At 41.7% G+C, this 24,764-nt stretch overlaps 1 protein-coding gene across 1 annotated transcript; it reads left to right on the top strand.

The window, feature by feature from the left end:
• Window positions 1-282: 282 nt before the first annotated feature.
• OLFM4 (olfactomedin 4) lies at window positions 283-24,122 on the top strand. The gene is made up of 6 exons (XM_009467228.2): window positions 283-397; window positions 2,645-2,722; window positions 6,469-6,621; window positions 12,719-12,931; window positions 13,863-14,016; window positions 21,887-24,122. The coding sequence occupies exons 1-6, from the start codon at window positions 317-319 to the stop codon at window positions 22,678-22,680; spliced, it is 1,473 nt and encodes a 490-aa protein (XP_009465503.1). The 5' UTR covers window positions 283-316; the 3' UTR covers window positions 22,681-24,122.
• Window positions 24,123-24,764: the final 642 nt, after the last annotated feature.

Genomic DNA, 24,764 nt, shown 5'->3' with positions numbered 1-24,764 from the left:
GAAATGGCTATCTACCTGCCCTAGCAAATAAGCACCTGATGTTCTGCATAACCAAGATTAAGATTAGATACTGCACCATATGGGAAAGTGTTCCTGTTAGGAAACTGGATGTAGTGAATTTCTCATGGTGAATAACTCCTATGTTCTTTGTATGTTAGTATTTGGCACCTGTTATTATATGACTTCATGACATCACTTCTCCAACCACTTAAAAAAATATCATGCAAGTTCCTTAAGGTTTGGTTGGGGAAATCCCCAGACTCTACTATAAAAGATCTCGTTTGTCCCTTTGCTGTCACAGCTGCTGGCTGAGAAGATGAAGCACACACAGGTGGCTGTGCTGCTCCTCATGCAAAGCATGATTGCTCTGGCTACAACAATGGCAACAACAGAAGTGGTAAGATGGAGCTCTCATAACCTGAGCTTTGGTGCTTTCTTGTCTTCTCATGTAATTTAGATTGCTGAAAAATCTTTTAAGGTTACTGGAAAATTATTAGGCAAATGTTGAGATCTCTGCATGGAGAAAGTTTAAAGTATTCCTCCATCCTCCCCGCAACTAATGTATTGGGACTGGGTAATAAATATAAAAGTGAGGCACAGGTTTAAAATCAGAGTCAAATTCTGCCTTTGGTTAGATGAGTGCAAGTCCCAGCGAGGATCTGGGTGGATATTAAATGCTCTGTGTAGCTTCTAATTAATTAGCTAGGGCTTATAGCAGGAAAGGATCCACATCTTTGATGTATATGGAGTTAGGAGGTGCAGGCTTTCCCAATTGCATGATTGCTGTCGTATTCTGTGACCAGGCATATGAAAGGCATGCTGGGTGGTTTTTGTGGGGTGCTCTCCCTCTTCCCCATAAAACTGTGTCTGTTTGGGCAAGAGAGAAGTTCAAATCAAAGCTGTTAATCAGAAAAAACCAAAACAAAACCAAAACCCACCAACAAATCCAGGGAGCAAGGGAAAAGAGAAAACTTTGAAAAAAAAAAATAATGCAAAAAGTAAAAATTACGTTAGTGAGAGATTTGTTTTGATTTTGTACTGTCTCATTCTTTTTAAATTTAAAATTGGGCTTAAATTATCAGAAGAAAATTTTGCAAATAACTTAAAATCTCTTCCAAATGAAACAAAACATTTTGCTTTTGTTTGACCCAAAGGGACTGGCTTTTGGTATTTTTTAGTTAAAATTTGGAAAAAAAAAACCATTTTGGCTCCCAATGACTCTTTCTGATTTGTCTGGTTTAGTCACCAGCCAGGAAAATCCTGTGTGCCCCTATTTATATGTTTTGAAGTTTGGGAGTGCTGTGGATGCAGGCAGTGAAGTCAGCATCCCCTGGGAAGATGCATTTAGCTGCTCAAGGAACGGAAAGTTGCAAAAGTCAAGATGGAGGTGTAAATATATGCTGATAAGCTGATAAGCTGATAAGAAAGCTTAATATGGGAGACATTTCTCCTCAGTCTGCTTAGCTTTAAGCTAGTCCCCAGTTTGTGTAATTTACACAATTTGTGATGCTCTCTGTCCTACCACTGTCAATTGCTACTAGCTCCCCACCCCATGTTCAGTGTAATCACATGAGCACACAAATGCTTGTTCAAATGGGTTTATTTGACAAACTGTCCCACAAAAGCTTGTTTATGCTGTGCCCTTTAATAGACCTGCCCTTTGCCAGCCATTTGGAGTTCCCCACCATTCCCTGGCTTGGGAATGGGGCTCCGGCTGGGATTTGGGAAATGCAGAAGGATGCAGTGGTAGGTGTCCTGTTGCGGGGGAAGACCATTTGATGCTCGGTCTGTTGCACCATTTGACATTGCGAGTGTCTTGCTGCGGTTTCCAGTTTGCCACACATTTTGGTGAGACCCCACTACAGGTGATAGTGTGCTGCATTACGGCAATGCACTGTGCTCTGCACACGACGTGGGGACGCAGTAGACCTTTAGGGACACACAGTACAGTGCCAGGGTGACAGCCACTCTCCTTGCTGCGACAGGAAGGCAGGCGCCAGCCAGAGATGAAAGTTAAAGGGGATGTATATTGTCTTACTACATAAGACTCCCAAGGTGGACCTGGCTGTATCCTTGGCAGTGTGGTGGCTTCCCCTGCTGCTCCCTCCCCGCAGTGGGATGCTGCCCGCTCCGTGGTGCTAGTAGGAGAGCGGGATGCGTGACCCAGCCGTCACAGCTCGCAGCCTGACAGCTTGGCGTGAAAGGGGCAGCGAGTCCTGCGCCGAGAGGCTGGAGTGAGAGCCAGGCAGCGAGGAGTGGATGTCCCTGCTGGGAGGACACTAGTCCCTGGATTTAGGGCAGGGGGGCACGGTACTGTCATTTTAGACTGCCATGCAATCTGCCGGGGCTGCCTGTCAGAGCCCCAGCTCACACCTCCCGGGCACGCTGAGTGTCCCCTGCCTTGCACTGGTCACACAGAGCCTTTCTGCAAGAAGAGGTGTCTATGAAGTGACACTGTGCCCGGGGAAACGTTAGTTGCCTCAGCAGCAGATCAGAAAAGCCAATTAATTTTACAGTTGCTGGGGATAGCTCCCATAATAAAATCAAAGTGCTTTGGAGCTGCAGGATGGGGGCTAGCTGGTGGGGAAGGGATGGTGCCATATGCAGGAATTCACACTGAAAAAGACTTTCCTTTGCTTTTTAGACTTCTCATCTCAGTACGACACCTCTGTATCTGGCTCAGCCTAGCAAGACGACTGGTGACCTGCAAACTCCCCCAAAGGTATGACCATTACTGTTCTTTAGTGAAGTCCAGAAAAAAACAAAATTAGGAACTTGTGCCCCATTTTTTAAATGCTACACAGTCACTCAGACATTTAACCTTGATAAATATTCACCAGTCAGGCTGCCCAGGAAAAGGCATTTAGGTGTTGCATATCCAGGATTTTAGGCAGTAATGAATTCCCAAAATCATCAGTGCTGCTGCCATGTCATTCAATGCCTTAAGTCACATCCAAAGCTCTGGCATTGCCCTTGTGACTACTGAACTGGACCCCAGACATGAAACAGCTGGGGCCATGGGGTTTTGGTGGCAATGTACCAAAGAGTTTGGCGGTTACAGCCTCCCTGGAGGAAGGGGAAGATTTCTTTTCAACTGTCCTTCCATGTAAACCAGAGCAGGGCCTTGAAACAATCTTCTGAGAAGTGCTCACTTGTGGTTGCTGGGGGTGAGAAAATCTTGATTCTTCCTGTTCTACTTAGCTCAAATTTTATTCAACTGTTTGGTGACAGAGGGACTTGAATCTGATTTCTGTGCCTTTCCATACAGCGTTCAAGTCCATGGTCTGCAGATTTCAGGGTTTGGTTTCTTTCCCTTTCTCTGTCAGTGACTGCTTAATAACATGTTTGCTTTCGAGCAGATTGAATGGGACACACTTGCTCTGCATGATCCTGCAACCTAGTATCACGAACCGGGTTTGTCCAAAGCACAGCTCCAGATCAGGTCAGAGGTGGTAGACAGCTCAATGGCAGGTCTCTGTTGTCCAGGCTAGCCCAGTGTGGCACCTGGGATGTGTGGAAGGACCTCTTCTGAGAGAGAGTTAAGTCTCTGGCTCCAGTAGAGGATTTAGAAAGTTAAATGGAGTTAGGAGTCTCTCTCTCAGTAGCAAGACCCAAACCTCATCCATCTCCTTGCCAAGCTGAGGTGGCCTCTGTCCCTGCTGTGTGGTTTCTGTGGATCCCATTCTTTGTCTTAGGAAGAGCAAGTAGCTAATTCAGAGCTGTGAATGCCAGTGGGCTACAGTGTAGCTGGAAATTAAGCACTGAAATGGCTAGGCTGTTTTGAGGATGTAACCCTATATCCACATTTAGGCAGCTGAATAAATTTCCTGGTTTTCAGAAAATCAAGTACCTGCCAGCTCCTACTCCCTCTCTTAAACTGAAGGGATGTGGAAAAGGAACATTTCTCATAGTTTCAAATATGTATATGTAACAGCTTAATTTTACAGAGTGAAATGTTGCTGTCAAGTCCTTGTTGTAGGCCTGGACAGTTTGCTCTCTTTTAAGCATTCAGTGTAAACTATTAAACTTTAAAATCATACAATTCCATCAAAAATAACAGCCTATCTATCTTGTGCATTTTTCTACAGGATGAGGGAAGGCTTTTTTGTTATATGGTTATCATTTGACTGGTATTATATTTTGATTGAAGCACTTACTGACCCAAGGGGCTTTTAACTAAACAATGCTTCTTGGTCTCGTGAACATCATGATCCCAATGTTTGTAATGTCAAAGGAAGAATGGAAGCAGTTCTGTCTGCCCAGGCTGTCTTTTCCTTTGGGAAAACTGTCTCTTGGCTTGCATATAAGCTGCACTTATTTCAATGAAGCTCTGCCTGCAATTCAAGGCGCTCTCATAACACAAATGTTAAAATACAATGATAAAGGTACAAGTTGGAGTTTTATTGAGAGATCATCTGAATACATTTATGAATGGTTTATTTAGCACATGGAGTAAGCACGGTACCTCTAGATAAACTGATGGCTATATATAGTCAGGACTGTAGTTTATAGCAGAGTACACAATGTGTGGTTTGCACTATACTATATATGGAAACATATGTATAGTACATACTATACTATGTAAAGTATACTCTCTCTTGGTATACATATACACATATATATTATATTTGTGTTACACTCAGAAGGGATAGAATACAATACCTTCTACACAAAAATTAGCATGCTAGTGCACAACGGTCTTAGAGAAAGTCCCATGTACTCACTAAGCCACATTTATTTCTTCTTTTGTCTCCCCCCATCTGTTTCTTTTGTTATTGCTGAGCAACTTTCCATCCCAGTCATGGCCATACACAGAGGACTCAGAGGTGCAGAAACATCTAAGTGACTTAGGAACCTGTTTTTCATAGTAATTTAGGTACTGATAGCCATATATTCAAAAATACTTGGAAACTTAGAAACAGTTTGCAGTATGTTCTCAGTGGGATATTCAGAAGTGCTTTGGTAACCTACCTGGCAGGGAGATCAATGGAAGTTATGTGCTGGGACATTCTGGAATGCCATGAAATACTTCTCTGCTTCCTTTCATATTACATGTCTTCAGCAGTCTGGCTATGAGTGAAGTTTTAAGGCCCATGGTGCTTGAATAACATAGATAAAACATCTTTTCATGCTTTCTTTCAAAATCAGATGTGTGCTGTGGTAAAGAGGTTGCCAGAAGTGTGAGCTGGGATCATTCCTGCTTGCTGCTGTTCTCTTCTTGGGCTCACAGATCAAGACAGCTTTGCTGCTGGCCATCAGTGCATGTTCTGGGCTGGTTTGGCAGTGAGGAAGTTAGTCGAAATCACTGTGAAAAAGCGAGGGAAGAAGTGCTGAAATGTCAGCTTTCAGTAGATAGTTTTGTTGTTTGCTTGTTTATTTCTAAGAGGAAGAGAGAAAGAGAAAACACATGAATAACTGGGATTTCTGCAAGGCAGGAGGAGAGATTATAGAAAGAAGTGTATTTAAAGAGCAAGCTTGTAGTTTTAAAATATGCAGCCACATTGAAGTGTGTGCCAGAATATTTTAAAGTAACATCAAATATCTTTATTAATACATTCGTGATAGGTTTATGAACTGGGAAACATTTTGTGTACAAACAAAAAAGAACTGCTTGAAACACACTCAGTATTCAGCCTGGTGTTTATAAGAAATTATGTGCTTTGGCTGTAAATTATGGCAAGATCATGAATTGCCAGCCCTGACCTTTCCATACACCATACCCATTGCTCCAGTGGTGATGCTTTGAATATGCAGACAGCCAGGACAAGGTGATTCATGCTAATGGCATGGGCAATAGCTTTGCAAACTATCCACAAACGTGGATGAGCGGGTTGTGATGTGTGGGTGTTACGTGCAGTATTTTGTAGCAAAATAAGTATCTCTACCTTAGGCTGAGCCTGCATATTTAATTTGTCACCTTTCAGTGGTGTATAATTATATGCATATGTCTATTTGCTGGGGCTGACTGTGAAACTTCAAATGAAGCATTTTTCTTTTCAAAACTTTCCCTGTTACTAGTTCTATTTCGGTTCTTTCATCTCTATGGATGGAAATGAATAGATGATCAGATCAATTCAATTCAGATTAACAGAACAGTAGCTATAAGACCTAACTTACTAAGTTGTTATTTTCCTGCTGTTGTGTGCTTTTCCATCTGCTGGAAAAGTTATTTCATTATCTTAGGAACATTGTCCACAAGACTGGGAAAGTAAGAACTATTATATGCCTCTGTTTTTTCCAATGGTAAAACCTTTACAGCAATATTTAGCTATTTTCAGAAAGATTTGTAAGGCTGAGTCATAAAAAATTGCTAGATATTTTGAATTCCTTGGAAGAAAAAGGTGAAAGATGTCTAGTAACAAAGTTGTCGATCTCATGATTGTCATAGCTCTTATTATTGTCAGGCATTAGCTACTGATTCCAGAGAAGAATATTAACACTTTTTTCCTCACTGATTTGTTATTGCAGCTCTTTGCCAATGTCTCCGGCTCGGTGGATGACGAGGGAACTTGTCAGTGCTCTGTGTACTTGCCGGATACTACCTTTCCAGTGCAGAAGGCTGAGCAATTGGAAATTACAGCCACAATGCTCTTGGAGAAATTTGAGAGAGAGCTTTCTCAAGTAAGGTGTTCTTTTCTTATAAATATAACAATTCTGTCTTTGCTGGAAAATGGTTGCCTGTGAAAAAGTACAGCAGTGAGTGGATTTCTGTGACCTGTCTTTCAAACACCAGGAAAGAGGGCTCTGTAAGAACAAGAAGGGTGATTAAATCTCAAATCTTTGATATTGCAGCATGTCATACATTTGAATATCCTTAGGTCTCTTTTCGAGGCCTTTGCAGCTGGAGGCATATGGTATTTTTGGAAGAATCGTTATGTTTTTCCTCTTTTGGCTCAGTTTTATTGGTTTGTGATTGCTACACAGAGCTATAGGAAGCCAAGCCTCCTGCTCTTTCATGTGTTATTATTTGTATCAAGCCAGCCAGATTGTAAGAGGGAAATGAAGGGAAAGAGGAGAAAGGTCACCACAGCCCAGAGTGAAGAAGTAGGTGAATATTTGCCCCTTCACTTCTTCTGCTCTCACAGATTAAAAAAATTTAAAAAAATCAAATATTTCCCTTGTCAACATCTGAAGCTGTGGCAGTGAGACTGCTGAATTATGCATTGTTGTTGAAGACAAACACACCTTACACTACTTTGGCTGCTTGTTGCATGAATTCAGATCCATTTTTTGAGGAACTCAGGCAAACCTACACTTGCTGCAGTGCACTGGGTGAAGCTGCCTGTGAAGACAGAAATCTGTCTTTGACTTTTGATAGTGGATAAATATTCAGGATTCAGATTAGGTGTCCAGCAGAAAGTGTTTTCTTCAGGAACCAAGCATCTTAAGAAATGAAGTGTCCTTGAATTAATCAGCAGAAAAGGCACAGCATTAAATTATAAATTCTAACCATAAATATTCATAAACCTCCTCTGGTATAATCAAGAACAGATAAGAAGTTGTGCATAAAAAACACAACAACAGGCGGAGGATCCTGTGGTAAGATCTTTCAGTTCAAATCATTTCTTTTGAAAGAACTGGAGCTAACAATGAAAGACATTCAGCTGTCAGCAGGGATATGAAGGGCAAGCTGACAGAAGTCCCACTGCCTCCAAGCACAGGAGTTTCCTGATCCCTTGCAACATGGAGGTGTAGCTTGGAGTTAATGATCCATGAAAATCGCTGAGATTTCAGGTCCCCATACTGTTGCCACTGTGGTCAGTGCCAGCATTTTAAGCTAATCGCACTGGGACAGGATCAGGGACATTATTCCCAGCCAGAAAGTTGGCATGATTCTTCAAGGTGTTTGTGTACCACCTTTCCCAGTCACTTGCTCTGGTGTAACCAGTCTCTTACCAGTACTTTCCTCAGAAGGGTGCATGTTTCCTTTAGGATGTATGACTTATCTGCTAGAGCCATGCAGATCTGCAGAGCATCTCGAGTGCTGCTTGACCTCTCTGTGTAGACAACCTCAGATCTCCATTGAGTTCAGACATCTTGCTTATGTAAAGACACAGGTTACTATAGATACCTAAAATTAGGTGTCCAGATTTGTATCTGAAATTCACCTCTAAATTCAGGGCAAGCTGAATCCGCGCCGTGGACTTTAATGTCCAGGTCATCCTTAGGTGCCCAGCAGTGTACTGCAGTGTAGACACTGACCCTGGCTTTCAATTCTTGCCGCAGACAGTGAAAATTCTTGACCTAACTGAGGCTTCACTGAATTTCATCCTGTCGAGACTGATCAGGCAAGACGTGTTACAATGCATCTAGTTAGATAAAGTGTGACATATACTTTGGTGTGATATAGGCAAAGAGACATTTTGGGTCAAAAATGAAAATGAACAGATTGAATTTTGGTGTAACTCTATGTGTGTACGATTTCTCAGTTATGTTGTTTTTCTGTAGAAGGAAGAAAGCTGTCAAGCATTGCCCTATTGATATCTGAACTTAAGTAATCTGAGATCTTGTGATGCATGAGTCTCCATGCTTAAAATTTCTTCACCTTTCCATTTGTGGAAAAAAATCCTCCTTATACAATCCTGTATATTACTTTAGTCATAATACTCATAGAAAGAAGGAAATAATGAAATGGAGAAAAGCCAAGCTCTTATTAGTGATCATTATTAGAAATGGTCCTGAGCAAACTCCTAGGGAATCACATAACCTAGTCTTACCACAGGGGCGGGCATTTCTACTGAGTGCTTCCTTTCTTGACTCTGAGAATCCATGCTTTAGTCGCTCTTCTAAAACACCCTTTGAAGCTCATGGGAGCTTTTCCTGGGTAAGAGCTACAGGATTGGACCCTCTTAAGGATGCTTTCCATGTGCTAGAAGTCCCAGATAAACAACCTGATTGAATCGTTAACCTTTTGCCTGATTGTAGGCTAATTCAAAAAGCAAGGGGGTCCTTTTATAGAATCAGCAGGCAAGGAAGCTTGCAGATAAAGAGATGCTCTCGTGTGCCAAATGAGTACAAACCGTAGGCTGAAAATACCAGACTAATTTTTCCTCTGTCACATCAACCTTTGCCAGCATAATTATGATTACAGAAGAAAATTAACCTTTCGAAGCAAAGTGGGAATTGGCTGCTCCTCTCAATAGAAAAGGGGAGAGGACACCTCCATAACAGGGATGGATCAGCACGTGATCCCAAGGAGAGAAAGTGCCTTTCAGAACTTGGTTCACAACGGCCACAACATCCTCACATCACAAAAACAGGAGAAAAAAAGCATGTCTGCCCTCTGCCAGGAACAGCTGTTTTCAAAATAGGTTAACCTGCAGTGGAGTTCTTCTCGGTGTCAGCTTGCAGACTGCTTGCCAACCTTGCTCCTTACAGATCTGTAGAGGTCAGGCCTGACCAAAGCCAGCGTCCTAGGCTGAGTGACTTCATAGAGTTGCTGGTTTTGTCACTTATTTCTTATCCTCAGTCTCTTATCCTCTTATTCTCAGTCCTCCCACTTTTTTCTTACATCTTCATCTTGCACGTTTGTTGCCCCTTCTGTACTCTCCAAATGTGTGCTGGAGAAGTGTCTGTTTGCATGCTGCAAAACCTGTGTTGATAAATACCAATTGCAGGTAAACGACACATTAGATGAGCACTGCAGATTTTTCCTGCCCTTTTCATTCCACGAGGGTGACAATGCTTGGAAAGGAGGAAAAACTGAAACAGGAATTTTTTTCCTACACATGCCTCACATCGCTCCATTCTCTTCCAACAAAGGGCTAATACAAGCCCTATGCACTCATCATACCCTGCTTCAGGCTTTTACGACAAATGTGGCAGCAATCAGTACTAGTTATTGGTCTGTATCCCTGAATATGGGATATGCACAGAATTTCTGTGCCAACCTGTCAAGAGACAACAGCCAGTCCCTAGCAGGTAGACACAGTAGAAGAGCAGAGATTACAAGCTGCTTAAATCTATCTGCCAAGCAACAGAGCAACATCATGTTCCTTTTTCAACTGATAATTCTGAACTACAGAAACTCCTAAGCCAGATCTGAGCAGGCGGGAATGTCCACACAGGGCATTGCAAGGCTTGACATATGTGCTGGATTTGTCTGCAAAAGCAGTATAGACCTGTTAGAGCAGCACTGCTGATAAAATTATATTTGTCCAATAATTTGGCAGGGGAGCTATTCGCTTAAGTTCATTGCGATGCTGGTGTGGCTGTATAGAGCCCTGCAGAGTGTTGGGGCTAGTTCAGGCTCAACTTGTATGGATATCTCTCAGCTATACTCCACTGGATGGTGTTGACATGTCCTTAAATGACCTAGATGGTTGACTGAGTGAAAGCCCTCTGATGTGGGAGGAGAACTTCAGGTCTGTGTCCTGCAGCACTCTGCAATCAGGGCTGAAATAACTATGTATGCCTTGTTCCAGCCCTCAGCATTTTGTCCAGGCTCTCAGGACCCTGGAGAAAACTCCAAATTCACAAGTTTCTCACTAATGAGTAGCCATCACTAATTCCATCAGTCTGTTTATTTCAGTGGTTTGTAGGTTTGGTCTGTATTGCATTATTATTATTATTATTATTATTATTATTATTATTATTATTATTATTATTATTACTATTACTATTATTACTATTAGTATTACTGTGAGAAAGGTTATTAATACCTAGATAGATTTCCAAATATCTCTATGATGTACGTAGCTTCACACAGCAGTGCAATTTTGTTCAGACATGGGTCTGCTTTCTATTTCTCGGGCTGTAATCATACATGCTTTCTTTTTTGTTGCGCAAACTCTAGACACACAGTTTAAACATTGAATTTTTTCAAAAGATTTTTTTGAGGATATCTTTCAGCTCAAAACTGATTTTGGTGATCAGTGAAAGTGTGAGGTCCAACTACATCTGGCTTTACCAAGAACATTGTCCAGTTCTTCCTACTGTTCCCTCCTGAACACGGGATCCCAGCTGTCTTTGTTGTCAGCCAGATACAAGGAGCTAGGCCTAAGTCTTTATATGTTATTATTTTTTTCATTTTTAATTGTAATAAATAACTTAGTTATTCCTTAGCTTGAAGTTACCCAGGCTTGACCTGGGACATCTAGAGCATCCAGTGTTATGAGTCAGGGTGCTTCTGCTGCAGCTTATGGAGACATGCCAGATTATATCAGAGCAGCTCAAAATCTGGCTGCACACATTTAGAACAGAAGATCTGCTTCAAACCCTGATTTAAATGTGCGGGATTGAGCAGCCTGGTTTTGGTGTATGTTATGTATGTGCGTGCAGAGGGGTTCGCTCAGATTTATAGTGTAATTGTGCCACTATTGAAAAGTATACTTTTGAAAAGAGGGTCTTCTCACTTATGTTTTTCCTTCTTAAACCACATCACTGAATATCTTATGATCTGAAAGGATCCTTTCTGCCCTTCATGAATTTCCACGCCATGAGCTCCCATACCTCCTCTTTGGTACACAAGGGATTCAATCAAAATTGAAAGGAATTATTTGATAAGTGTGTTTGTTGGGGTTCCCATCCCAGGGGCTGCTGCCAGAAAAGGAGAAAAAGGAGTCCGTGGTCTTCACACCATGACAGGATTTTAGAGGCCATTCCAGACCCAATGGGGAAAAATATTGACTTTCGTTCTATGTTAAGATAATGCAAGTATGTTTGAGATGATGTGGGCTAAAAATCTTTCAGTCAAAGAAATAATAGTTATGGAAATCATAGTGCTGTAGAGAGAGGGACCTATACTACAGACACCATCTGAGAGTATAAATATGGAGTCACTGGTGGAACAAACTAATTATATTTATTCCTACTTCTTACCTTTTGTGATATAATAATATTGATTTAAGGGAAGACAGACATGACTTTTATGAAGCATATAGGAGAGAAATTATGTATCTATCTTTCCCAAAGTGTTAAATTTCAAGGAACTGATATTTTCCAAGGAATGTCCCAAATCCATATAATATTCTTAACATTCTGCATCACAATGCTTGTGCTGTGACCTTTACCTCAGCAGATACATGTGTGAAACTATATTTATCCGGACAACTGTTTAATGGTTCAAAGGCTGAAAAGGCTGCTATGTAAATTACTGTAGCTAAAGCCTGCAATAAATTCTACACTTTCATTTAAACCAGATTTCATTTTTAACACTGTGTTTAGACATTCCCCCCTGCCCAAAGACAACCCCCAAACCAGTTCTGCCAACTTTTGACACAATTCAAATGTACGCAGGGTAAAATCCTATTTGGATTCAGAGTTAATAGGAAATGAAGCTGAAAAACTTGGGGAACCTTTATTGCATTTTTCAGCCTCCTTGGGTTGCTTTTGTGAGATAATACACTGCAGATTTCCTAATAAAATTTTTGCCAGTGCAAGTTCTTGGCATACTGAGGATAAAATTAGCTCACAGAGACAATATTGGCAAAGAATTAAAAAAATGGAAGACTGCAAGTAAAATTCTGCCTTCAGTTATCCCCAGGCATTCCTGAGGGGACTTTGTGGAACTGCCAACAATAAATGAGGGTTAAATTTTACATTTTTTATGTATGTGATGAGAATTTCATTTATGTAGTTTATGTGAAGAATATATATGTCAAGTATGTGGAAGTTATGCATGGGGTACTCAGAAATATAATAAAGATGTCAAACAAACAGGCTTGTTTTATTTGCTAACCTGGACTTGAATATGTACCTTTTTTTTTTTTTCTTTAAGGTTAGAGAGTACTCAAAAATGATTGAACTGTATCAGCAGCGTATCCTTAATCTAACCATCAGAGTGGAGCATATGGAGAAGAGCAGTATATCTTACACAGAGCTGGACTTTCAGTTACTGAAAGTGGAAATCAGTGACCTAGAGAGACTGGTCACTCAGCTGAAATCCAGCCTTGTTGGAAGCAATGTCATCGTTGAGCAAATATATTTGGAGGTATTGCCAGACTCTTAATTAGCCACAGAGGGTTCAAAAATACAGATAGTCTATTTTCTCTTTAGCGTTTAGGTTGAGGAAATGTAGCCTGTCTCTACTGCAGCCAGTGGAATTATTTTAGCATTTCATCAGCATAAATTAAAAGAAAGCTTGACCTTAAATGTATTAACATGTTTTTCCTTGATACAGAACACAGAAAAGCAAAGAAACCTCAAAACAAATGGGGACCTCTTTATTTTTGCCAACTATCTGCCTGAAAGTTAACAGTTTTGCATAGTGTTAAGCACACGAGCTGATGAAATTATTATAATAAATATTAATTTATAGACCTCCCATGCTTGAAAGCCTCTGTGCTTTAACTTAGATAATTAAAAAATTAGCTTCTGGTTGCTAGGGCAGTGGCCCAATCAATATGAAATCAAGAAGTGGGAAAGACTATAACCTTCCCAGCAGACTATAAATCACATTTGCAAAATTGTAATTAATCACTCACCTAGAGAGAATAATTACTTCAGATGGAAAGTGAAATATCATTTTCCCCATTGTCCTCTAGATAATCAAGTAGGTGATTGGGAACATTATTTATCTTTGCAAATAAAATTTCCAGATACTTTTGTAAGGTTGGAATAAGTACTTTTTATAAATAATAGCTAGTACTTGCCTAAGATGTACTGGATATTTTTATATTATGCATAAAATAACACTGTATTTTTGCATTATGGTACACATCTGAGTGTTAAAGCATTTCTTTGTGGTCGCATACCTCTGCTGGAAATGTGAAGTTCAGGCTAGCAGTATAAGGTCTATTCTTAGGGATATTTCTTAAAAACCTGTTCTGTAGCATCTTCTATGATATGATCAACCTTGCCTGCAAATATCTGTAAAATAAAGCTGACAGAAATGTAAATGTGCCTTTTTTTTTTTTTTCTAGATCACTAATCTGACTATACTGGTAAATGAACTAGAATCACTGGACAAAAACAATATCCTTGAAATTCGTCGACAAATTGTATCTCTGCAGAATCGACTGAAAGAGTGCGAAGAGAGCACAAACAAAACTACAGTACCCCCTTATTTCCCACCAGGTAAACATTTCTCTTGTACATCAGATAAGAAACAACATAATACATGGGTGGAACAGTAAATGCAGAGATTTCCCTTTGTTAATATTAAATACAACTGTAATGATACTACTTAGCTCTTGAAAAATTGAGCAGACAGCTCCTAATGTTTCATCAACGAGCTCAAAAGGAAAATGAGGGCAGGAAGCAAACCCAGACACAGTAGCTGTTTTCAACTGGAAAAAGTTGTAATCTTGCTCTCTCTTGCAGTGTGAAAATGAATTTCTACCCCCCCCTTCTCTTTTTCAAAATGATTACCTTTTTTTGTGGGAAACTATGCTTTTTTCTGACCAGCTTTGATTTTTAATAGTTCCTGTGAAAGTGACCTATGTCATGGCAATTTTGCTCTAATGCTACTTGGGAAACGTACGAGCAACAGTTGATGTACTGAAGCTGTTGGTATGCAAGCTCCAGAAGGTAGCTTTGCATGAAGATTCCTTTTGCTTCACAGGCAAAAGATTCTTCTAAATCACAAGGTCAAGAACCTTGGTGGGAAATTCTGATCTCAGGGAAATAAGTGGGAGCTTTATTGCTGATTTCAGTGGAACTAGGATTTTATTATTTTCTTAACTAGGAAAGGCTATGTTCTGGGGCTTAGATCTGTGGTTCCCAGAGTGCTGTTCATATAAAAGTATCAACAATCACAGGGCACGTGGTAATCAGTTTACAACTGGAATAATTTTTGTCTCGACAGTGTGTTCAATTTGAAAAATCATGTTGTGAGTGAATCATAGTCTGAGAAATTTTGAGAGTCAGATATGATACACTGGAGCAAACCGTTTAGGAAACACTAGTTTAGGTATGCCAGGTCAAGCATCCCACTTGCTAACAGACAGGAGGATTTATCAAACTGTTGATCCCCTGAGTGTTTTATACACAGGGGGTTCCTTTTGACAGAGTATTGTAAGAGAGAAAGTGCTCTGTTGTATACAATATCCAGGGGAAGGATCTTGCTTTTTCACATAGGCTGGTTAGCAATCAGCTAGACAAACCCACAGAAAAGGAGGAGCAGTGTCCTGCTTGCAAGGAGCACAGATTTGCACCTACCAGCATTTACCTCTCATCTCCTTGGGGTCAGCTAGTTCAAACCTCTCATTTAGAAAGGTGAGAGGCAGAAATACAAGCTTCCCTTAGGGTCAGCAGCCTTTCCTATTGCAATCTCCTTAGGGCTTCATGGCAGCGCGGGCAGCTGCTACACTTCTCTGACAGGATGCGCGAGTAACACCTTGTCTGGGGATCAGGCAGGCGAGAAAGCTGAAACAAAAACCTGCATTGCAAAGTCTCAAGGCCCTTCTCTGCTCCTTAAGGAAGGGCTTAAAGTATTTCAATAAAAAAAAAAAAAGCAATGTTTTAAAAGTATTTGAAGGGCATCTCATTGATTTATTGAGGGTGACGGTGTGTGGAAAGAAACAGCCTCTTTCTCTTCAAGCCTACAGCAAGCCTTTGTTTTGGTGAGAAAGTACTGAGCTCTGGAACAAGAATTCTGTGTCCTTCGATGAGTGGTGGAGGAAGGGGCTGCTTTTACGCCTGGGTGGTTGGCATGAGCGTCTGTGGGATGCAGGAGATTTCAGAGTGGGAAAGGGAAGTCTATGCTTCACAATGCAGCTCCATGCAGGGACAGGCAAGTCATGCCTAGAGCAGCATGATAGCTCTGGGATGGGTAAATGCAACTGCGTAGGGTTGTGACCGTAATAGAATCATTTAGCATTGCTTCCTGGGGCACGATGGGGAGATGGATAGCGTTTATCTGGGACCAAAATGATATTGCTTTAGTGTTGCCTTATTCCTGACTGATGTGCCAGCTAGCTCAGGCACCTTTGCAGGTCACTGCATTGTGTAGGAAGCACAGAGCAGAAAATAACCTAGAAGGCCAAAAGCCCAGGTGGTATGAACAACGATAGCTCCATTGACTTCCAGAGAATTACCACCACTGACATCAGCTGAGGACACCCTCTGGTGTTACCTGTGAGTCTATCTCCTGCCCCCAGCAATAGGAATGCAGGGAGGGCTGGAAGATGTATGTGGGCTTATTGTCGTGGCCACCTTTAGGGTGAAGGTGGTCTCTGAGGCTGGCACAAAGGAATGGCAGAGCAACTGCGGAGGGCTGGCAAGTTTCCTGCCTGTTGGGAGATGCCAGCTGCACAGATAACCCTGGTGTTACGTAGGCTCAGATCCCTGCTAATCCACGCAGGACTGGCGCATCCTGACTTTGTGTGCCTAGTGGGGGGCAAATATTCTCTGGGCAGAGAACTTTGTAGAGCAATTACCTGTCCTGGAGACTGTATCTGGAACAAGTAGTAGGAGGAAGACGTTATTTGTTGGGGAGATGGAGTAAGTATGTGAGAGAGCTGCGTTTTCTAAGATGGTCATTTTGGAGGCTTTGCATGGATGCTCAAACCTAGGCCTCTGAAGCTCTCTAGCACTCATTTACGCATTTGAACACAATTTCCATACGTTTTCTCTGCAAGCTCGAATGCCTTGAATTCCTGCCAAACCATTTGGCCTTGCCCTGCTTTTAGTTCATATTATATTTATAATGTTTGTATTAAACTGACTCTTTGTCCTGTTTCCAGACTGCGTTTTCTTTCCCCCTTCATCCTCTCTCCTCTGTATTTTGGGTAGGCAACATGCACTAGAGAGAGCTTGGCTAGTCCCCAAGCTGTCTAAGACCATGAGTCTCAAGGCAAGTTTAATTAAAGCTTCTTGCTTCTCAGTGCTGTAGTACACAGCCCCTCTGACTCTGTCCCTCAAGGCTTTTGCTGCTATATTTCTCAGAGCGAGCAGGCTTGTTCTGAAACAACATAGAAAGAAATCACTGGTCTCCATGTGCCTTTCTTTCCGAATGGAGAGGTGGGTGTCTGAGTGTCTGAGATGGGGATCAGTAAATAAAATCAGTAAATTTATCAGTAAATAAAAAAAAAATCAGTAAATAAAAAATAAAATCAGTAAATTAAAAAAAATAAAATCTGTTAATAAAATAAAATAGTTATCAGTTCAAATAAATCAGTTAATCATTCCCTCATCATCACTGGCTTTCCTATCTGCAGCAGTTCCTGGCATCTCTCTCCTCACCACTCTGGTGGGAAGAAATACTTATCCATTTGTTTTTCTTTTGCGCTGACCTCATCTGGCTGCATCAGGGAAGGTATAGAGAGAAAAGACCCCAGGATGGTTCTTTGAGGGCTCGACAGCAGATTCTTTGTCATGTCTCACTGGAATGATCTGAGAGAGGCAGCAGGGAGAAGTGAGTTAGATGAAACTCTCAAAGGCAAAAAACGAAAGAAAGGAAAAAAAGAGAAAAGCTGTTTTTTCTGGCTTTTATACATTTAGAAATTAGGGATTTCAAGTTACTGGTGAATAGGTCTCAGCAGGAGGAAGACCTGGTGTACCCTAATGCTGAAACTCAGGCAATCCTAATGGAGTCTTATAGTGGTTTCACTTTTACCTTATATTTTACCTCCTATGTACCCAAGATGTCTGTGTTTTTTAAGTGTTTTGACTTGTGTTTTGAAATGAATACGTCCATACACAAAGAGGGAGATGTGCCTACAGGCACCTGAAAAGAGCTGGCCAGGGCCTCCTCTCCAGGATTGCCTGAACTGCCCCTGGAGACACATGCATTTCTCCATTGGCTATGGAAGGAGCTTAGCTGAGGCACCTGAATTTTTAGTTGCCTGAAGGTAGGTCAGATGAACTCCAGCCCTCCACCTCATCCCCTGTTAGATGTTGACAACGTAAGTCTTCTCTGACGCAGCTGTCAGCCTGTGTCTGTGCCCCGTGATACCGGTGAAGACTGAGGTGTCTGTGTGGGTCTTCCTATGTCAGTGAGACTGCAGGAGCCAAGATGAACCTTTCCCTGAGCAGCTATGTGTTCTGTATCTCAAGCCATAGTAAGGCTGGTGACAGCTCACACATCTGGATGCAGTGGTTCATCTGATGGGAGAGGAGGGTGCACACCTGGTGCGTGGGAGGACGTGTGAGAGTGTAGCACCAGCCTGCTCCTGGTCTCTGTGCCCCTCATGGGAGTTCCTTTAAATGTGGGTCCCACCTTGTCTCGTGATCTTTGGCTGCATAGGCGAACTGTGGTCTCCTCTCCTCTGTGATCAGGTGCAGCTGCTTGGTGGGGGAGGCTGCTGGAGTTTTTCTGGCACCTGTATTGTTGGAGTGAGAAGCTGATGTGCTCTGCGAGTGCTTCAGAGTGAAGTGGGTGAAGCGAGACCTAACAGGACGCATCTCATGCTCAGTTCTGCAGCCCGTTAGCCAAGCAAGTCAGGCTCCCTCCAGTCCTGACAACTAAGTGCCAGCTCCTTTTCTGATGAATCAGAAGGATTAGTAAACAACTGAGCTGAGATACTGGTTCTTTATGTAGGGAGAAGGAGAAGTACGTGTGTGTGTACCTGTGTTAGTCCTCCTCTCGCCTGTTTGCTACATAAGCATGAAACAAAGGAAGGCAAAAATACCAGGACATCACTTACCAGTGGCCCAAAACAGTGGAGAAAGGAGTTAAGAACTTCAAAGTTTGAATAATGCATATGGATTTATTTCAAGTACCTTCTAATATTTACAAAATTACATGACACTTTGTTTCCTTTGTGCATTTTTTCCCCACAAGATGCAGACAGGGAGGCAAGTTTAGATTAAATAAACAACAATGAATTCTTCTGAACCTATGCAGAAGACAGATCACCCCCTGACTACCACAGAGTTTTCTGGTAAAAAAAAATAATAATTCTGGGAGAGTTTTCAAGGAAATCAAAATCAAGCACATACTCTATAGAAACCTCAGACAATTTTTGATGTCATTAAAACAGAACACACTTCTAACTTTAGTTTAATAATTCATTGTTTCATAAATAAAAACCAAACAAGTGTTCAGCAGAGAGATCTCTTTAAGGGAAGAAATAATAATTTATTATTTCTTTTGTTAAAAAAGGTCTCTCTGCTGAACACACGTTTGTTTTTTATTTATGAAACAATGTATGAATTATTAAAATAAATCTGGAATTGTGTTCTGCTTAATGACATGAAAAATTATTTGAGGTCGCATATAGATGAGCTTAGCAGTGCTTCACTACCTGCAAGCTTCGGTGCTATATTTTTCTAAACAAATCAAGAGTTTTAGAGCATTTAATAATCATTTAATTCTGAGATAAGTTTATTGTGATTTAAGCACAGTAATATATTCAGTATGTCACCAGCTTGAAAGAAGCCCTCATGCCGGAGGTAACAATACATAATAGAGATATAAGAAAAAAACAGTTCAAATTGATTTATGGAGTTGGCAAGCTACAAGCCATTTTGCACTGTCTGCCTTAGCTTGCTTTCTTTGCATGAGCTGAGGTGTAAGCACCTCCAAACGTTGGTATCTGTGCCAAGTGCTGAGGCCATGTTACTAGCCATGCTACATGCCATTTCCAGAGATACAGCCTGGCTAGCTGTACAGCAGTGCCTTCCTCGTGCGCTATATTTGGAAATGAGGTTTCTGCTCCAGGGCCTCATCCTTTGTAAAGCACTTAAGTGCATGCTTAAATGCTCATCTGCTCCGAGCCAGGAATGCTGATTCGCATCAATTCTTGGTGGCACGGAGGGAAGCACTGGTTCAGCCAGGGTCATTCCACGTTTCAGCCACAAGAATCCCAGGACACAAAAGGGGCTGGGGGAGGAGAATGGGGCTGTTCACAACTCGTGTCACTGTCTCTGCCATGAGCTGAGCACTCAGTGACTCAGGGCTGCTCCCATGGGCAATACTGACCCCAAGGAAGTTGCCAACGTGGCCTGGGGACACAGGGATTTAGCTCAGCGTAGTGATCTATATTTAATATAAAGCTGCTCCCCACATTCCCCATAGATGTTGAGAGGAGGCTGCAGGTGAATCACGTGTCCCCCAAGCCACTAGTGCAAGACAGCACAAAACTGTGAGTGGAAGGAGAGAAATTCATTTTGAGAAAGGAGGAGACATGGAGACCTTCACTGCCTAAATCGACTTTACACTTGGGCACAAATGTTACCGTCTTGCTTGGATGTTTCTAACATTCAGGCCACAGGTTTCCTTGCCCCAGAGGCAGAGCACCTTCCCCCCTGGGCAAAGCAGACCAGAAAAAGATTTCTGTTTATTTGTAACAGTCCATGTTTCACCACATATCTTGTTTCACAGCCTTTTTCCAAGTACTTCAGATTGGTCTGTCTCCACATTTCCCTCTATCTGTGGGACAGACTAGGATACCTTTGAGAGCATAATGCCTCCTAGGCTTTTTCTGACAGTGGCTTTAGGAGTTTCCAGTTTAGCTCCATAAGTATTGTCTGGCCTTGATTAAGGATGGCCAACTTTGAGTGCAAAAGGTAAATGCTCTCTCCGTTATTTCTCTTTTTTCTTTGTGCTAAGACACAGGCTGTTTATATGCTAGACATCCCTTCATATGACTGAGCTTATGAACCACCATTCTTTTCATACAGGCTGTAAGCAGTCATGACATGGTACCCATAACAAGTATTAAAACCTCAAAAGATAAGTTTGACTTTCATCATTGACACTGTAGCTTGTGGTGCGCGGGGTTCCCATGCTGAGGCAGGTATTATTAACATCAAACATTTGTGGCCATTAATTTATCCATTAATTGACCTGTGAGACTTGAGTCTATTCATATTATACACCCACCTTTAATACAGAAGGCTGTCTAGTAGCTAGAGCACCCCACTGAATTGGGAAACATTGGAGTACCACTAAGCTTGAGAGCTGGTGCCAGTCACTTGACATCTCTGTCTCCATTACCCCACGTGAACATACGCTTACAATGAGAAATCTGGGACACTTTTGTGGCAGTAATACAAAAAGCTAATGTTAACACTTGGAAAAAGGCATGCTGGTTTTTGCCAGTGGCAACTTTGGACTCATCAGAGGCCCATGGACATTTCTGAGTGGAGGATTTTTCCCACCAGTGACTTACAATATTGAGAATTTATCAGGAAACAGGAATGTCACTGCCATTCACCATGAGTAAAAGGAAAGTGTTTCTAGTATCTAAAATCATTTTTCCGTGATCCTGAAAATGGCTTCATAGTTGATATGTGGAAAACAGACCTGTTCTGATTCAGCTTGAAGTCATATTCTCTTTAGAGTTCCCTCACATGAAAACTTAGAGTAATATCTGGCTATGTTTTCTAGGCTGTGATGGTTACTGTCTGCAGATTTCTTTGAGGGCCTGAAGTGGAAGGCACCATGCGGCTGTGACGCACTGTTGTAAAGCTGTGATTCTGACAGCAGAATGCTAATCTGAAATGTGACTCTGGAATCACTGCTGCTGCTGTTCCTTCCTTCCCCTCTGCAGTGAAATACACAGAAATCAGATGCTCCTCTTTCTTTTTTCCCCATCTCCCATGCTCTCAGTTCCACTGAGGTAGAAAATAACCTAAAATGTTTCTGAAATTGTATTTTCCAAGGGATTTCCTAGTGCATCAGGCTGGTGTGCATCAAATGGGTAGAAACAGAAATCTGTCCCTTGTCTGGAGCAGTGCAGTGAGCACTTATTTTCTGCAAATTAATCGTGACTGAAGATGGATGTCCCTATCTTTTCTCCACCCCTCCCCCCCCCAATAGCTGTAATAATATGTACTCTATTTTTTTTTACTAACTTTCTGAGTCAACTTGGAACACTTAGTGCCATTCAGTTGCTGACCTTGGCCCCAAATCAGCCTTTTACACATGAAGCTATGCATTTATGTCTGTGCTTTGCCACAAAGGTAATCCCTGGTAAGCACACTCTAGAGGCTACAGTATGCAAAACCTCTCTCCTAATGATGACATTTGGAAAACCTGTTTTTTTCTCTTTAATTTCAGGTAGCTGCATTCACCGTGGACTGCTGAATGTTAGTCAGCCCTATATTGTAAAGCTGAACTGGAAAGGATTTTCCTACAAATATGGTTCCTGGGGTAGAGATTACTCTCCCTCTAACCCAGAGAAGGAAGTCTATTGGGTTGCACCACTGAACACAAATGGGAGACAGTTGGAATACTACAGAATTTATAGATCCTTTGATGATTTGCTGCTGTTTAAACCCATGTATGAAAGTAGAATAACATATGGGGAAGGAAGTGGTGTTGCCCTTTATAATAATTATTTGTACTATCATTCTTATAATTCAAGATATATGGTGAAGCATGATTTAAAAACAAACACCATGGTTTTGAGGAAGGAACTTCCAGATGCTGCTACCGGTAACCGTTTCTCTTATGCAGGTGTATCATGGCAAGACATAGATTTTGCTGTGGATGAAAGTGGGTTGTGGGTAATATATTCAACAGAAAATAGCATGGGCAACATTGTGATTAGCAAACTCAATGAGACCACACTTGATGTGCTAAATACTTGGCAGACAAGACAGTACAAGCCATCTGTTTCCAATGCTTTCATGTTATGTGGTATTCTGTACATCACAAGGCCAATGAACACTAGGAAAGAGGAAATCTTCTACATGTATGACACAAGTACTGGCCGAGAAGGCAGTATTAGTGTTGTTATGGATAAAAAGTTAGATACAATCCAGAGTATTGATTATAACCCCACAGATCAGAGACTGTATGTTTACAATGATGGTTACCTTCTAAGATATGATGTGACCTTTCAGCCTTAGCATCTCAGTGACATAAGCATATGATAAAACTGACAGCAACTAAAACGAGAGATCTGATACGCCTTTAGACAATGTTATTGCCAGTTTAGAGTTCATTTGGTCTGATGTACTGTATCTGTGTGTGTTCTATATATGTTACTTATAGTCTTTAAATGAATTGCCCACTCTGGTCGGTAGTATTGCTGGCAGCAGTGTTTGGCAGTACTGGGTTCTTTAGGTTTTGATTGGTGTTTATTGGTGCTTGGTGCTTTACAACTGTCTTGCCTCTAAGGGTAGATTTACTGCATAGATTTAGTGCATTTTGTTCACAGAAATGGATGGGCACAGCCTATCTACTGACCGAGAAGCTAATTACCCACTGATGTGCATTTGTCAGTGTGACACAGGCAAGGCACCCAGAAACTGAGAATGAATTTCCACTGATCTTCATCAGAGTGCATTGAGGCCTCAGAGAAACTAATTGAAGGATTAAAATAGTATAGGAAGTAGACTTGGTCGGAAGACAGCAACCCATTTGTTGGGTGAAAGCAGTAGTATCTGATTCAAGGCTTCAGGAGAGAGGGCAGAAATGTGCTTGGCTGTTTGAAATCCTACCACAGGGAGGGAAGAGAAGGCATCGGGGCAGAGCTCACTGCCCTTGCCATCGCCAATGCAGTGGGACAGCCGCCCCTGGGGCCCCACCTGTAGCTGCCTCCTACCAGCTCAGCCCTCTCCCAAGCTGCCACAGCACCAGGCTGGCTTCTTGGAGTGACTGTGGGGGCCAAACTGGCAGCAGGGCTTTCACTAATTTTCCCTCTGCCCATCTCTGCTGCCCTTAGTAATTCCATGTGCCTAAACTTGGCCTTACGAATGGTTTTACTGCAATCTAGCCGTGTTTTGTGGTCACCATGGCTCCATTTTCCTGGCAGTACAGTGCAAGAAACACTGTTTTCCTTTCCTTTATGCTCTTGTAAGCTGATGCAAATCCTCCCATTGACTTTATTGGCCATGACTGGCTCTTAGGTGTATGTTGTTCATTGCCACAGAATGACAGCCATGTTATTTAATGTGCCTCTATTCAACACTTTTGCCATTCTGTAAGTAGATTCCTGAGATCCTTGTTAGTGTAGGTCCAATTTGTTCCCTGGGTAATTCTGTCTTGCAGCTAGGTAAGAGGTCTTGTGGAAAACAAGTCTGGTCAAACTAGTTTTATATGTGGTTTTTTTTAATGAGTATTGTGTAATAGTTTTTGAGTGTGTGCACTGTATCAATGTCTTACCTTCATGTCAGAAAGCAGGCTGAAATACTGAAATGCAGAGCCCTACAATGATGAAGAAAGCAGTTCATGTAGCTCATTTTCTTCTGTTACCTATGCAATGATGTCTGTGTCCTCTGATAATCGAAATCAATATATGTGCAAATGATGATTGGTTTTGTTTTAATAAAAACTGTATTTCAAAGAATCTCAGTTGTGCCATAGAGCCATGTAAAGCTGCTTGTGACAAGTAGGTAACTTCTGGGATGTAATGGGAAGCCGGGGCACCAAATGTTTGAAACAGGATCATTGCACTCACTTGGGCTCTGTGTTCTTAAATAGTTCTGGGAGAAACGGAAAGGTGTGAATCAGTACGTCAACAAGTACATAAGAGGAGCTTTATTTTCCCCACACAGAAATATGTCAGCTAGTTAGGGTAAGATTTCTCCACCAAGCTGAGATGTTACTCGAGACATCGGAGGCTGATGAACTGATGACATGTTTTGAAGCCAGGTGCTGCCACTTATCAGGTATCAGCATCTGTTTCTTGGAAACCTGTGAAATGAATTTGAAAGCCATGGAGGCATTGGTGCAGTAATCTGATCAGTCAGTACAGGCAGGGCTGCTGCATGAATAATCCAGAACAACCCAAGTAAGGATTTGGCTGAGAAAGGAAGAAGAAAATACTGCGAAAAATATTTTTTCCCTCTACATCCGTGTGTGTGTCACAGAAGGTGAGCAACTCTCCACTTATTATCAAGAAATGCCATCAGCATGGGCCTTGAGGCTCCTCAGGTCACCACTGTTTAGAAAGGGAGCTGATGTTAGCAGGTATGTGACTGATTCTGGT

The sequence above is a fragment of the Nipponia nippon genome, unplaced genomic scaffold, assembly GCF_047370975.1.
Source record: "Nipponia nippon isolate SJK-2023a ecotype South Korea unplaced genomic scaffold, ASM4737097v1 scaffold_2, whole genome shotgun sequence".
Lineage (NCBI taxonomy): Eukaryota > Metazoa > Chordata > Aves > Pelecaniformes > Threskiornithidae > Nipponia > Nipponia nippon.
Note: the sequence above shows the minus strand (reverse complement) of the source record. Positions and strands in the feature narration are given on the sequence as shown.